Genomic DNA, 17,593 nt, shown 5'->3' with positions numbered 1-17,593 from the left:
ACCTCACAACAAAATTCACAGGGGGGTTAGCTTTAGGAATCCCTGGGGGGATTTAGGATAAGGCTTAGGGTGAGGATAGGTGATGGGGGGGTTAGGGTTGGGCACCCCCAGGGGGAGGTTAGGCTTGGACACTCCCCTGGGAGGGTTAGGTTTAGGGTGCGGGAAGGGGGGGTTAGGTTTAGGTACCAACGGGGGAGGTTAGGGTAAGGCACTAAGGGGGGAGGTTAGGGTTATGCACCATTACGGGAGGGGTAGGGTTAGGGGACGGTTAGGGTACTTACCATCCCCCCATTGGGATTTCGAACCGTCGGTCTTCCGCTGTTGGTATTTGATCCGGTGACTATTCAGCCACCAGCATTACATACCGATTCCGCATCCACTATCCACCCGTGAGTTTGTAACATCCAGTTCAATGCCATCCTCTACAGCAGTAAACACAGAATGCTGTAAAAAGCAATATTGGCAGTGACAGGTGCACCACACTTTAGGGTTATATATATAGTAAATGAGGCTCCAATATGCATTAATTTGGGAGAAAAAGGAAACTTGCCAATTAATTAAATGGGTGACCAACAAATGAGGGCCCTTAGTGTAAATAATAATAATAGATTGTCACATAAATCGTCTCTGTGCTTCATGAAACTGGAACAGCCATAAGCACCTGAATACTGTATATGCACATTAATGCAAAAAATATGCACTGCATGACCTTATTTCTTCAATTCATAGTCCAAATATCTAGAGGAACACATTGATCAGTCTGTTCACCTGCCTGGACTGTCCTCTTGCTGTAATATCTGATCTATTGAGCAGTCACTGGGCAAAATTCAGTAAATTCCAAGTTCTCATACAAGTCAGTCCTCTTATGTGACTTTAATATTAAATACAAATGATGTAAAAAATGTTTTATATATAAAATTGGCATTGCCAAATGTATTCAGAATTTCTCTAAGAAAAATCTTGTAAAGAAATATTTGGCACATTCATCTGGAATGAAATAAATGCCTATGTCTCATTTACGTTTCTGGCATATTGTAGAGGAAATACTGTTCTAACAATTCAAATAAAAATATTCTCTGTAAAAATATGATGGCAAATGTTATTAGACCAATGTCCATAAATATGTAAAGAAAACAATTCAAGTGTTAATGCTTTTGACAGTGTCTCATTATGTTTCCTTAAATAGAAGTTGCACTACATTATAGAGGACAAATATAAAGGGCAGCTGATGGTAAACTACAGTGAATATAACTGTAAAATTATCAGACCACATTTACAAAAACAAGTACAACTATTATTAGGTAACTGCACCTGTTACTCCTGTTTTATTTTTCATAAAACAAGAACAAAAATATGTTAAAGGTCATTCTGTGTAATAATAATTTGCACAGTTTAAAGACATGTTTTAAACAATGAAATTCAACTCCATAAACGAAGTACTTCCTACATATGTCTGTTCAGCAATAAAACAGATGTATAAAGCTGGAAAACATGGAGATTTCAGTAGGTAAATAATAAATATGTAATCTTTGTAATTTACCATATAAAATAATGCTGTTAACATATACTAAAGCAGTTTTCCACAAATATACAGCTAATGTGACATTTCACATTGTAACAGCACTACAATAAATAACCTTGACTAATATATCATTAACCAGGACATGCCAAATGACAATGGGGTGTATGTATCAAGCAGTAAAAAGCATGGAGAAGTGGACCAGTGGAGAAGTTGCCCATCGCAACCAATCAGTTTTGAAGTAGTATTTATCAAGTACAGTCTAGAAAATAATAGGTAGGAGCTGATTGCTTGCTATGAGTAACTTCTCCACTGGTCCACTTCTCCACGCTTGTCATTGTTTTATACATAAAACCCCTTGTTTGTTACTAGAATATTACAATTGTCATTGTCTGGAAAAGAGGGTTGATTGTAGAAAATCTCACAGGGAATATTGGTTGGAGTGATTTTGCTCTCCAACCCCACCATCCACTTTTTATACCATGGAAGATTGATACAATCTATTTTTAATTTCAAGATGGCAAAAAAAATACAGAGGCAAAATGCAGATGCATCAAGTAAAGGTCAACAGTTACACAGAGGTTTCTATAATAAGCATGATGCAGCCATCTATTAGTTGTACTTTTGTATCTTATTTAAACAAAATAAATAGGTACTTACACGTAGCCATAGCATTTCAATATAATTTGCACCTAATGTTTTTGTCTACAATGCTGTGTCGGAAGAAGGCCCTTTTGCTATTATGGAGGAACAATCACTTATATTCTAAAATGTTTTTACTTTTAAGATGCCTTTAAGTAAGATCAACCACATTCTGATATCAATCATATCATCATTCATCTCTGATGTATCTGTGTGCCCCCTGCAGTGATATTGGAGAGGTATTTAAGAAGGCAATTCCATTGATTTTGTGAAATTAAATAAACTCACGAGAACAGGGCTGCATATGACAATGACACAAAGATATTTTTCAGTCTGTGTTTAGAATACAGCAAAGAAAAATATATGTTTTTGGGGGGTGGGGTTCAGTTGACCTTTTGAAAGAACAACAACAGCTTAAGATGAGGATATATGGACACTTTTATATTTTTATGTTTCTTTGGACATTTTGGGGCTTTGCTATTGAGAAAGTTTTAATGAAGTGGACACAAAAGAGTTCAAATAAAGCTTCATTTTACAGTCTGTGCCTTTTATGGTCTGTCTTTTACTGTACTTACGGAGTTTTTATCACTTAGGCTTTAGTACTACAGTATCAAGGTTCTCAAGATGCAGGAGGAATTGAAGGTACCTGCAACTTATTGGAGACTGGTTGTTAGAGTACCCTTGATAAAGCTTGCTTCCCATGAAACTGGTTGGGTTTTCTCAGCCTGGCATATGTATGCCCACAATCTGAGCTAGACATTACAGTAGTTCCCAGTACCATTGTAAAGTGTTCCCCAGGTTATCCCAATCGGTGCAGGGGAATCCGAATGCATAACCAGACAGATAGACAAATAAACCAAAAAAAACAGGCAAATTAATTTTATATATAAAATTAAACGTGAGGGTCCATATACTGAGGGGAGATAAAGGGGCCAAATGAAAAAAAAAATAGAAAATCCCTAAAGCAATTTCTAGAATATCAGCGCTGCCATGCTGTAGGCACCATAGGTTAAGTTATTACTAAAAGGAGAGGTCACTTACTGTGAACTGTGTTCTCCAGCATTGGCTTCATCATCTCCAGCTGCTGGTATCTGCTTCTGCTCATATGAAGATGGTAGTGTATAGCTCCGATTCAGTAGATGTACCTGACATGGAGTGAGGGAGAAAGTGCTGTTCCATGCCCTTAAAGGACACCAAAAGAAGAAATTTGTCCCCTTGCGGGCTCACTTTTCTTGCCATGCTCCGAGCACGTTGGCACACTTTGCTTGCCACAGGTTTATATTCCCCTTCTATGTCCACGTAGATAGTAACTAATGACGTTGGACAGTAACTGATGACATCAGGGTACATCTTCTGAAGGGGATCTATTTACTACCATGACTAACGACAAGCAGGAACTTCCAGGAAGCAGGCCCTGTCACATTTGACCGGTTGTTAATAAAGTTTGTAAAAAATAAAAAAAAATCTCACTACTGAACTGAAGCTGCACAGGACAGGAGACCAGAGGTGACAGGGGAGAGTCTGCACTGTCAAGACTAGCAAAGTGTCTCTGCTGACACCGCCGAGGGGGTTACTTTACATTCACTGTCTTCGACGGGGCTAGTTTTAGTAAACATTGAAACATTGCGGTAGTTGCCTCCTGCTTCACAATGTTAACAGGCAAAGCAGGAGCAACTTTTTATGTCAAAGATAAGTGGATTTTCAGTACATGGAGAACATAATACCATGTGACATGCATCCAAATTATTTGTTTCAACTGTAATCTAGATTTATTTCCTCCAAATAGAGAAATTGTACATGGATCACAGTCTGATAATTAAGTATCCAACTCGCCGTTGTGGATACAAAATACCAGAGGAATTCAATATTGTCCATTGCAAGGACGGCTACAGCAAGCTCTGTAATATTTAGCACTGATTATTCCACTGCTAATTTCACACTACGGGGATGGACTCGGCAGTAGTTATGCATATACATGACCTAAGTTCACACATGCACACTGCTGCAGGGGATGCAGGGCTGAAGTGGGGGCAGAGGGATTTATCTCTGCAACATGGACCTCCTTCCCATAGGAAGGCGCAAGCCTCTGGGAACCAATGCCACTTTCAGTTGTCAAAGTTTTCTAAATATTTCTGAACAAAAATATAAATGAACATAAATAGGCCCCTAAGGATCCAAAATTGTTTATTTAGAGTAAAAGACATACTCATCAGCACATGACTATCCTGTGACAAAGAAATGTAGAGATTTGCCCCTCATAATGACAGGACTTGGGCATACGGAATCGGTATGAATTAGCGCTGGACCGGTGGCCGGCGGTTCAAATCCCGACAGCGGCTGGCCAACAGAGGAGGAAATCTCGATCGTCCCTAGGTAAGTATAAACGAACCTATTTTTCACCCTAACTCTAACCCTCCATTAGGGTGCCTAACCCTAACCTGCCCCCCTCTGTGCCTAACCCTAATCCCCCCTCTAAGTGCCTAAACCTAACCCCCCCTTCCCTGCCGCCTAAACCTGTCTCCCGGGGGGGTGCCTAACCCTAACCTCCCCCCGAGAGTGCCTAACCCTTCCTCCCCCTAGCCTAACCCTAACCTCCCGGGGGGTTCCTAACCCTAAGTCCCTCCCGGAGCCCTAAACCTAACCCTACCCCCCGCGGCTGTCCGCTGCGGTGCCCGGCATCAGCTCGATTGGGATGACTCCCAGCGTCGGTAAAATGACAAGCGTCTAGATTTAGACGCCTGTCATTCGTCCCTTGTCGGGATTAAGTTGTCAGGAAGCCGGCGGTCGGCATTCCGTCCGCCGGCTTCCTAAACGTATACCGGGCATACTGTAGACATGGTTTGACCCTGAGACTCAACAATCCTGGTCCAATGTACAATATTAATTTCATACTAAGGGAGGAATTCAATTAGCCATGGTAAGTCCCATTTTATCTGCCAGAAAAATTATAGGAGCTAATTGAATTCCCCCACTTAAAGTTTTCTGTATTTATTGATAATTATTAGGTATTTATATTGTTCACACAATATGTACAATTAGTAACTCCATTAAATTTTCACTACATGATTGATAATAGGTAGTGGTAGTTGGTAGAATGAAGAATAACTGTTTTGTGTAATGATAAGGATAGAAACAAAACTAATAAATACCTTTAGTAAATTAATCTTGAAAAAATATATATACATTATTTTTATCTGTCTAACTTTTGATACATTTGTTCTTCAGTTTTTGAAAAAGTAACTAATTGTACACTTACTGCTGTATGCAATTTTTCTTTTGTATATTGCAGTATGTTTTATAAAAAGTTGAAAGCTTTTGTTTACTTGTAACTTAAAATGTTTTTGTGTCATATCTGCATTAATATCACTGCACCATGTCTTTAATTGCAAAGTGAAGTCCTGTTTTACTATTTATTACTAGAAGTATAATTAGAATCACAATATTTAAAAAGATTGCTTTTCCATAACATCGATAAATTTGTAAAGTGAAAATTATATTCTTTTATATTATAGTCAACAAAACAAATTACCTTCACACAGCTTCTGTTTCATGACTTCACGTATTCTTGATATTGCAATGTAGTCTTCAACATAAAACACATATGTAGAGGATGGCTTATTGGCTATTGCCCTTAGTTCACTTTCTTCAATTTCTGAGCCCACACCAATAGCAAAAAGACTAATTTTGTTGTTTCTTGCATCCTCCGCTATGTCTTTAACATCATCTTGAGATTTGCCATCAGTTAGAACAATGGCGATTTTGGTTAAAGGTCGTAGAGACCTAGCAAACAGTTTGTCTACTGCAAATTGAATTGCATTTCCAGTCCGTGTGTTCCCACCTAAATATTCAATAGCTTGCATTCTTCCAATAAGATCTTCAATGGATTCATGTCTGCCAAGTGGGATTTCAAGAACAGGATGATCACTGTACTGAACCACTCCAACTTGAGTAAATTTGGGTCCAATTTCAAAATTGCTGGTAATGTTAACAACCCATTTTTTAAGTATTTCAAAATTTTCAGGACCCACACTCCATGAGCCATCTAGGATAAAAACCAAATCAGTTGGGGCAGTTCTGCAACCTAATGAAATAGAACAAAAATAATATTTTCATTAATTATGTAAGTCCTTAAAGTTGACAACAATGCTTTCTTTTGGCTCAGCTATTTGACATAAATTCAAATGAATTGAGTTATTTACATTTTGTCACTTTAAACAAGGCACTGAAAGCCTAACCACATATCAGATAGACAATTTGTTCAGAACTCATTGATGGTGTAAAATATACTGCAATGATGTAAAACAAAAAAAAAACCACCCAGTGAGAAAACACCCATGTACCTTGGTCCTAAGATTTCTCATAAAAATACTTCTATCAACACCTGTAATCACAAGCAAAAAAAAGAAAGCAAACACTATCCAGCAGTAACAGTAACAGTTGCTTATCGAGCAGTAACAGAGTAGCTGGGTACAAATCTAGCAGATAAATCTGCAGATGATGGTTGTTCATACACACTGAACAACCATCATCTTCCATCTGTCCACAGGGCCCCTCTGGCCATGGGTCGCGATGTGACTCTCTCTCCGCGGCTGCAAGTGTGCGGACAGACGGCTGATTGCCCAGACACACAGCACAATGGACAGATATATTTGCCGTCGGCTGTGCAGCACAGCTGACTCGATATGTCTGTGAATGATGTTGTTCAATGACATATCGCTGGTACACACTGCTGAAGGGCATACAATATATTCCCCGATCAACTGATGTGTGTGTATACCCAGAATAACAGTTACTATGATGTGCCTTTAAAGGATTATACATTAATGATGCTAAACCTCAAAGTCAAAAGTACCTTTCTGCCTTTAAACATTTTCTCATTATTCTGTTAACCTATTTCTCTAACCTCATACTTGCCTACTTTTGAAAATTACTTTGAGGGAGATTGTAGATGGCTGCAGAATGCGACGCGCCGTTGTGGGGGCGTGGTCTGCTCCACCCAAAGGGCATGTCTAACACCACCTATGGGCGTATATATTCCTATAAGCTGACGCCCTAGCTCCCCCACTGACATTAATACATCTCTAACCTTCCATATTGACATTAATAGATTCCCCCCCAGACGCACACATTCATTTATATGAATAGATTCACACACACACACACACACACACACACACACACACATCCTATGAATAGATTCATACACAGGGGCCCATTTATCAAAGTGCATTCGAGGTAAATTCCCCGAAAACACCTGTTTTCGGGGGCTTACCTCAAATACTTAGTATCCCCCGAATGTATGAAGGAGGGACCGCAGCAGGTATCGGAGATACCTGCTGCGATCCCTCCATTGCCGCCGGCAGCAGCCTCCCCCATAGGTTTCTATGGGGGATGCGATGCTGCCAAATGTATCAATATCAGGAATGCGAAGCATTCCCGATATTGGCCCCAGCAGCTAACGCTATCTAAAGAAGATAGCGTTAGCCGCTGTTTCCTATGGGCACTTACCGCATATCAGCCGGCGGAGGGATCTGCCAGATCCCTCCGCCGGCAATCGGCGCCGCTCATGTGCAGTCCGCGGGACTGCGCATGCGCAGAAGCCCCGACTGCCCTCCGGAGACATCGCAGGGACGGGCTCTTTTCGGAGCCCGTCTCCCTGCATGTCCCGGATAATACATCCGGCAGATAGGATCGCATTTTGCAATGCGATCAGGGGCGGTACTGCATGCCCTGATCGCATTGCAAAATGCGATCATTAATAAATGGGCCCCACAGTCACACACAGACAGTCTCAGCACATCCCATGAATAGATTCACACACACAGTCTCTCACACACAGACACCCAGTCAGTCACACACATCATATGAAGATTTCACCTCCCCACACACACACACACATCACATTACTACACACACACACACACATACATCACATTACTACACACACACACACATACATCACATTACTACACACACACACACACATCACATTACTACACATACATCACATTACTACACACACACACACACATCACATTACTACACATACATCACATTACTACACACACACACATACATCACATTACTACACACACACACATACATCACATTAGTACACACACACACATCACATTACTACACATACATCACATTACTACACACACATACATCACATCACTACACACACACACATACATCACATTACTACACACACACATACATCACATTACTACACATACATCACATTACTACACACACATACATCACATCACTACACACACATCACATTACTACACATCACATTACTACACATACATCACATTACTACACACACATACATCACATTACTACACATACATCACATTACTACACACACATACATCACATTACTACACACACACACATCACATTACTACACATACATCACATTACTACACACACACACACACATCACATTACTACACATACATCACATTACTACACACACACACACATACATCACATTAGTACACACACACACACACATCACATTACTACACATACACCACATTACTACACACACATACATCACATCACTACACACACACACATACATCACATTACTACACACACACATACATCACATTACTACACATCATCACATCACTACACACACATCACATTACTACACATCACATTACTACACATACATCACATTACTACACACACATACATCACATTACTACACATACATCACATTACTACACACACATACATCACATTACTACACACACACACATCACATTACTACACATACATCACATTACTACACACACACACACACATCACATTACTACACATCACATTACTACACACATACATCACATTACTACACACACATACATCACATTACTACACATACATCACATTACTACACACACATACATCACATTACTACACATACATCACATTACTACACACACATACATCACATTACTACACATACATCACATTACTACACCCACACATACTGTACATCACATTACTACACATACATCACATTACTACACCCACACATACTGTACATCACATTACTACACATACATCACATACAAACACACAGTAATAGATCTCCCTCCCTCCCCCACGGCACTGACATGAGTTATACATGTGGCAGGAGCTGCAGTGAGCTCTAACACTCACAGTCTCAGGCTCAGGCAGCTCCTCTGTTTTCAGTGTCCTCCGGCGTCGGCTCCTCCCCCCTCCGTCCTCTGTCATCACAGGCTGGCCAGGGAATGCTGGGAGCATCAGTCTCTCCCAGCAGCAGTCTGTGAGCAGGGGAAGGTGTGCCCAGGAGACCTCACAGCAGCCACACTCCTGCCTCCCTGCACCCGGTGAGTGCGCCCCTGCGTCTTAAGCTTGGGCCCCGCCCCCTTTACCTCCGGACTCGCGCATGCGCAGTCCGGATTTTTAGACAGGGCAGAGGGAATGCGGGGGATTCAACTTACTTTACGGGGTTGCGGGAGCTCCCACCTTTATTCGGGAGACTCCCGCGAAAATCGGGAGGGTAGGCAACTCTGTCTAACCTTCATCCTATCTCCGATATCTGCTGCCGTCCCTCCATTTCCAACATCAGAAGCAGCTCCAACAGCTTTCAGTGGGGGCCGCAAGGCTTTCAGATTAACCAAGATTCACAATGCAAAGCATTCTGGAACTTGGCCTCAGCAGGTAATGCTACATTAGCCTATGGGCTACAATCCGCTGGATGTCAGCACATATGCAGTAGTGTTGCAGCTGGCCAAAAGAGAAAGTGAAGTGATCACAGAAGCGAATCCTGATGCTGGCATCCCGACAGGGTTAGAATACTGACACTTTGTGACTAACTCTAACCCTCCCCCTAGTGCCTAACCCTAATGCTAACCCTCCCCCAAACCCCAGTAACCTTCGGGATTCAAGCGAACGGTATGCCTGCGCCGGGATTCTGACAGGTGTTGGGATTCCGGCGCATGTATTCTGACCTCTGGAATCCCCTCCATCTGATTTTAAACGCATCCCCATAGGGTAGTGCGACCTGTGCCATGGTTGGGCGCTGTTTGGGCCTGTTAATGTTCCTGTTTATTATCATTTTCATTTGTAGCTTCCTCTTCTTTTATCCCCAGCATCTCCTGGCCTCCCCTATCCCTTCCCTGGCTCTTCCCCATGAGGCCATGGCCCTTTTTCAGGTGCACTATCTTATGTCCCTATTTAAAAAATGGACACCAAAAAGTCTAGTTACAGCTCTGCCCTACACCCCCACCCCCCAAAAAAAATATAGGAGCACATCAGTGGTCCAATGACAGTAACATTGTTGTCTCATAGATATTTGCTATCATGTAAAATGAACTGTAACTGACAAGCAAGTGTCGGCAACATAATTATTTCAAATTCAAATAAACTTCGGCAATGATCCCTGTATTCGTGTACATTTTCTTCTGGCAAGTTTTTGACAGTTATTACAGTACTTGTAGGGAAACTAATGATAATGGATCTGAATCGCATGTAATGCGGTGCAATTCCAGAGTTGGGTGTATATTTCTTACTGCACGCCCCCTTGTGAGAGCAGCTGTCAACACTCGTACCAGTATTTGCAGCAGCTCTAGTCTGGATGTGGGAGATCTGACAGAATCTGATGGATCTCTGCACACGCACAGCTCAGAACAGGATGCAAGTCTGTGCACATACACATAGCACACCCGCGGAAAATGTCTTCTATGTGTGAACGCCCCATTGCCATTCAGTAATGGCCATCCAGCTGCAACTAAAAAGTGACCGAGATGTGAACGAGATGCATATCACTTGTAAAAACTTTAGGATGCCTGTGCAGGCTGTGTCACATGCACAGTATGCTAAGAATCATTGTAACCTTTTGCATTCAGAATTACTTGCCACTCAGAATCAGGCCCAATGAAGATAATGGTCGTCCAAAAAGCGGGTTTTGCTATTATTTAGAACACAAATGCACCTGGATGTCCCAACTCTACAGTACCTCAAATTTAACATTTAAGTATGAGCTCATTATCTTTCTCTTTTCCAAAGTCTCTTGCCCAATCAAATCACCCTTATAGCATGCTTGGCATTTAGCTGTCCTCACCTGACCAGACCTGATATTTTGTGTCAATGAAAGAAAGTCCAATACCATTGTTAAGTCAAAGCAGGGCCGCAACTAGGGGGGGGCTGGAGGTGCACGTGCACCGGGTGAGCCGCTGTACCTGGTGCCAGTGACCTCCAGCCCGGCGCTGCAGAGAGGCTCCAAGCCGGACGTCCGCTGGTAATATTTATTACCAGCGGGCGCCCGGCTCCTTCTCTGCAGCGACGCGGTGTAGCCGGAGCCGGAGGCTGGAGTTCTCTCCCGAACTCCAGCTTCCGGCTCTCCCCACGGGCACTATGGGGGAGACGTCATGACATCTCCCCCATAGTTCCAAGGAGCAGCCGGCGGACCGGACGCGACGCTGGATGCAGGAGCGGGGTTCAAGGTAAGTATTTTTTTTTTTAATAAGCTGCACTACAGGGGCATTATTAAGGGGGCAGGGGCATTACCACAGGGGCATTACTATGGGGCATAGGCAATAAGGGGCATTACTAATGGGGCATGAGCACTACAGGGGCATTACTATTGGGGCATGGGCACTACAGGGTCATTACTGTGGGGGCATGAGCACTACAGGGGCATTACTGTTAGGGCACTACAGGGATATTACTATGGGGGCATGGGCAATACAGGGGCATTACTATGAGAGCATGGGCACTACAGGGGCATTACTATGAAAGCATGGGCACTACAGGGGCATTAATATGGGAGCATGGGCACTACAGGGGCATTACTGTATGGTGGGCACTACAGGGGCATTACTATGGGGGTATTAACATATGGGCATTACTATGGGGGCATTACAATATGGGCACTACTGCAGGGGAATTACATGGGGGGCGCCAAATTACTGTCTTGCCCCTGGTGACAAAAATCTTAGTTTCGGCCCTGGTCAAAGCAGTTGTTAGGATGCATGAACCAAATTACACAAGATGATGTGTGGGACTAATCAACAATCACCATAAGAGCTTATTTGAAGTTATAGCTGCTCAAGGGTATATCACCAGTTACTGAATCCTAGAAGTATGCATGGTGTTTCCTACAAAATAAAATGAATGTTGGATAATTTTGATCAATAAAAATATATTCTTGTGTATGTTATTTCATTTTTTGGGTTGGATATCTTTATTGACTTAGATAATTTAGATGAAGGTCTGCACACTTTCACACCCTAAAGGGGTCACAAACTTTCTGGTAACACTGTATGTTGACTGTCCAGCACTACAACATTCTCTATACAAATACATATTAATGATATATAATTTGTATGCATGTACAGAACAGCATAACATAGCACTGGCATTCATCTCTTTCAAGATAACTATTTCATAGATAGTGTAAATTGTTATGTGACATATTACCATATCTTTTTTATGCTCCATGTCAAACATGTTTAGCATATTTGTGGTGATAGATTTCATATAATACTTAAATTATTTTATATTAGATTATTTGCAGGTAACATGTGCCCAGTAAGTACTTTCATTGTTTCATTAAGATTTTCCATTAAAGTACTCTGGCGACAACTCTATGAGGATGTGCTGTACTGTAGAATACATTAAATTCATGATTATAAGGTTGTCATCATGCCTACACTTACATTCCTACACACATTCTGTACAGTAATGCTTTATACTGTATTAAATAAATGCTTCACTGAAGGTCATGTACAGTTTCCAATGTAATAATTAGTTTTTTGGAAAATATAAGAAAGCAGTAATATACTGTATGGAATGAAATGAAGTAAAATGTGTTTTTGCATCTGCAAATGCTACCATTTTACTGAGACAAATGTAATCTCTCATATTATACAGTGTGTATTATCACTATGAGCCTCACACAAGGGGCCTGATACAGAGGTGAATGCTGATGCAGCATAAAGTGCAACTGTGCCTTTATGCTTATGCTGCAGGTGATACAATTCATCCAGAGATGCCCACCGGATGTGGCACTAATCTGACGCTTTGCGTTTTAAGGCATACCATCGGCCGCATATCAGTCACCATCAAACATTGCGCCAGCCCTATGGAGGTGCAGAATGTTCACCTGAACATGACCGAAATCAGTGCAACTGCATAAAAAGTCACAATCGCTGACCGAGCCATGTTCACATATGACTAGCCACCCTTCTGTTACGCCCTCTGAAATTGCCTCTCTCTGGGCGGGATGTACTAAGCTCTGGAAAGTGATAAATTGGAGAGTGATAAACTACCGACCAATCAGTTCCTGTCATTTTTTAAACACAGTCTCAAACATGACAGTTAGGAGCTGAGTGGCTGGTAGTTCACCACTCTCCAATTTATCACATTCCAGAGCTTAGTACATCTCCCCCTCTGCATCCAAATTTGTTCTGTGCGGTAGCCATCAGGATGCATGCACAGTGCGAGTCCGACACATGTGTAGACTTACATCCGACATTGACACTCAGGGCCAAATTAAGAGCCATATAGAAACAGAAACATAGAATTTGACGGCAGATAAGAACCATTTGGCCCATCTAGTCTGCCCCATTTTTAAACATATTGTTACCTCAACCCTAATTGATCCTTACTTCTTCTGAAGGATATCATGTCTATCCCATGCATGTTTAAATTGCTCTACTGTCTTAGCCTCTACCACCTCTGATGGGAGGCTATTCCACTTGTCCACTACCCTTTATGTGAAGTAATTTTTCCTCAAACTTCCCCTGAACCTATCACCCTCCAGTTTCAGAACATGTCCTCTTGTTCTAATACTTATCTTTCTTTGAAGAATGTGTTCTTCCTTTACCTTGTTTAAATCCTTTATATATTTGAACGTTTCTATCATGTCCCCCCTTTCCCTTCTCTGCTCCAAACTATACATATTAAGATCTTTTAGTCTTTTAGTCTTTCCTGGTACATTGTGGGGTGTAGACCTTGCACCATTTTATTTGCCCTTCTTTGTACAGTCTCTAATGTATTAATATCCTTCTGGAGATATGGCCTCCAGAACTGAACACAGTATTTGAGATGAGGATGTACCAATGACCTATACAGTGGTATTATCATTTCTTTCTTTCTGCTACTGATTCCTATCCCTATGCAACCAAGCATCTGACTTGCCTTCCTCATTGCTTTGTTACAATGTTTGCTTGCCTTTAAGTCACCTGAAATAGTAATGGTGCATACACGCGGTCAGATTTTTCTTCAGCTCTGAACGATAACGATTTAAAAAATCGTTCAATCATTCATATCTGGACGAAAATCTGACATATCTGTCAGATCTGTCAGGTGAACGATTTGAACGATGTGCGTTCCCTATGGTCAGATAACGATATCTGACATCTGATGTGTATGCAGTCAGACTTGGACGATTTCATTCATTTTAATGCAGTCAAAAATCATTCAAATCATTCAAATCGTTCATATCTTTGGTAAAATCGTTCAAATCGTTCAATCGTTCATCTGGCAGATCTGACAAATCTCACAGATCTGACCGTGTGTATGCTCCATGACTCCTAGATCCATTTCCTCTTCAGTAGTTTCCTGTATACTACCATTAATACTATATTTGGGTCTGGAGCTGAAGATGTTCAAGGGCCTATGGTGAGAATCAGAGGGAGGAGCTGTGACCAGTGCTGTGTGTGTGTGGCCAGTGCCATGTAAGCGTGTACACCCCTATACTATCAGCCCCAGTGTCTCCCTACTTAAAAGTATACTTACTTAAAAATATAAAAATTGCATCATTTTGTGAGGAAAATAGAAATGCTGTTTTAACACTTATAATTTATGGCTGACTGTGTGGCCAGCTAGGCATGCTGCCATGATGATGTGCATATTTTTATGTGGAGGCCTGGAGCTGTACTGTAGCTTTATCTGCCCTATTGTTAATCTGGCCCTGCTTAACCTCAATCACAGGGCCATATCTGGTATGGGAACAATAATGCGTCCTACTCCTACCGCACAATGTTCACCAAACAACATATTGAATTAGATATACCATGCATGTTATTTTTAATGTACCCAGAGTATTTATTAATTACAAGGCCTGCAACTGGAAATCATTTCACAATTTTTTTGCTTGCACCTCCTAGGGGTGAGAGCAATACTGATCAATTTTCTCATTACTGTAACTGTCTGAATTTGTGCAGGAACATTATATGTGAGGGCCAGGTAATTCCCTTATGAGCCCCACTGCCTTAAGGCCCCGCCCCTTTCTGTGAGGGGGCAGGGCTTAGTGGACTGTGAGCAGGGATTTACAGGAGAGGGGTCATTGGATGACTCGCATGTTCTGGCTCAGTGACATGATAGTCCCTCTCAGTCTACATGTGGACATTGTGGGGTGGGCTCATGCTAGTCACCATGAGTGAGAAAGGAGAGAGACACAGTGTAGCACCTGTCAGGAGGAGCAGTCAGAGAAGCCAGCAAGGGACAAGCTGCAAGCATGAGCTCTAAGGTAAGTAAATAGTGTAAGGGTTCGAGAGGACGTGGGGAAAGGGTTGGGATTATTACACTACACTACAGAAATATGAGGAAACTATTATTTTAATAAAGATGGTAATATAAAAAGTTGCTATTTTATTGGTGCACTGCAGGGGCTGAAGTTGTTTTATGTAACTCTGGCAAGTTTGATGCAGTTGGCTCATTATATTTTTTTTAGTGCTTCAGATGGAAAAATTGCATGGGCAGGTGTAATGGTCGATGGTGTGTGCGATGGTGTGCACAGATGGTGGCATGTCCAGAACCCCGGTGATGTTACAGCGTGCAAGGGCAGTGAAAGTACTGTGGACATGTCAGGGCTTGCAGATTCCGGAACACGCTAGTACTAAAGGGGTAGTCTGAAACCATCATTTGCATATTATCGCACCCGAGACACGCTAGAGCGGACGCAGCAGGGTCCACCTCTGAATCAGGCCCCATGTGCATGTATGAGTGCTATTTTATATATTATAGTACCATTTTTAAAATGTAATGTTTTAATAAAAATTAACGTGGCACAGTTATATTTTTTAAATATTCTTTGCCTGAGTTTTATTCCCTCCCAATCACTCTCTCCTTCCTGTCTGTTTTGTATAATCTATCTGACACTCCTCACCTTTTTCTCTCCCATTTTGTCTATTTGTATTCCCCACTTCATTTTCTCTATATACCCCTCTCTGTCATGCTGTTTCCCTCCCATCACTCTCCTGTCCCTCTCTGTATCACCTGCCCCTCAGTGTTCTTCCCCTTCATCTCTTTTTTTTTACTCACTGTCAGTCTTAGTACCTCCTCCTCAAAGGGCTGCCTCAGTCAGTTGCCTTGCCGTTCACACTCACACTGTCATCGAGCTAACATGCTCAGCGTGCACCCGGCCATCTGATAACCAGTACCTGTGTGGATTTCATTTATCTCAGTTGCTCAGAAGTGTGCTGCTGGTATTTTTTGGAAGGAAGGAAGGAAGGAAGGAAGGAAGGAAGGAAGGAAGGAAGGAAGGAAGGAAGGAAGGAAGGAAGGAAGGAAGGAAGGAAGGAAGGAAGGAAGGAAGGAGACATAATATATGAAATTAAATATATATGATATTTACTATTGTAGTGATGGGAATGCACATTCTCTTTATTATTACACTGGTAGGGTCACACTAAGGGCCGTATTCAATTGCAGGTGAAAAGCCATTCTTGGCAAAAAGTTTTCGCCGATAATGTCATTTCGCATGTCGGAGACTTTCCGCCCGATTCAATTCCAATGACTTTTTGCCTGAGCGGAAAGTCAATGCATTCAGATAGGCGGCAAAGATTCGCCTCTGAATGGAGGCGGAAAAAATTGCAGTTTTGGGGTGCAAAATTGCGGGAACCCCCGGACAGTGTTAGGACAGTCCCCCCCAAAGGTAAACTGCATCAAAAAAATAAAAAAAATAAAAAAAAACGTTAGAACACCCCCAAAAAGTACTTTCATTTTGGGTGGCGAAAAAGTGTAAAGTTGGGGGACAAACATAAAAAACAGCTAAATAGACTCCAGGGGGGTCCGCAAGTATGCAACAGGTGTTTTTGTCTTTCCAGGTGTTTGCGGGAGGTGTTTTTTGCATGATTTTTAAAACTTCCCTTTAGCAACTTTTAAATATGCTAGCCCCCATTATCAGGTATCCCAAATTTGCTGGGACTAGTTATTTTGAAGAAAAAATATTGCTAAATGCTATTCTTCACCCCATATGCAAATACGCTAAATAGCAGCTATTGAAATCATTTAAGTACCCCAAATACCTTCAGCAGGGCTATTCGGGGGTATCCATAGTGATCCCCCATGTCAGTGCATCTTTTGGGGGTGTCAGGCTGATTTCCCCAAATCTTACAGGACTTTTCGCCGATTTAGGTTTCGCCGGGACGTGTTCTC

The 17,593-nt window shown here is 41.8% G+C and overlaps 1 protein-coding gene across 1 annotated transcript in view; it reads right to left on the bottom strand.

Annotated features, from left to right (window-relative positions):
• COL21A1 (collagen type XXI alpha 1 chain) overlaps positions 1 to 17,593 on the bottom strand; it is a 344,603-nt gene that overhangs the window by 221,748 nt on the left and 105,262 nt on the right. The window contains exon 3 of the mRNA XM_088455921.1: positions 5,691 to 6,242. Within this exon, the coding sequence (XP_088312047.1) occupies positions 5,691 to 6,242 (552 nt within the window). The remainder of the gene's footprint in view (positions 1 to 5,690; positions 6,243 to 17,593) is intronic.

Source organism: Taudactylus pleione, unplaced genomic scaffold (genome assembly GCF_031769625.1).
Source record: "Taudactylus pleione unplaced genomic scaffold, aTauple2 ptg000678l, whole genome shotgun sequence".
Lineage (NCBI taxonomy): Eukaryota > Metazoa > Chordata > Amphibia > Anura > Myobatrachidae > Taudactylus > Taudactylus pleione.
The sequence above is the reverse complement of the archived record's forward strand: the minus strand, read 5'-3'. Positions and strand labels throughout refer to the sequence as shown.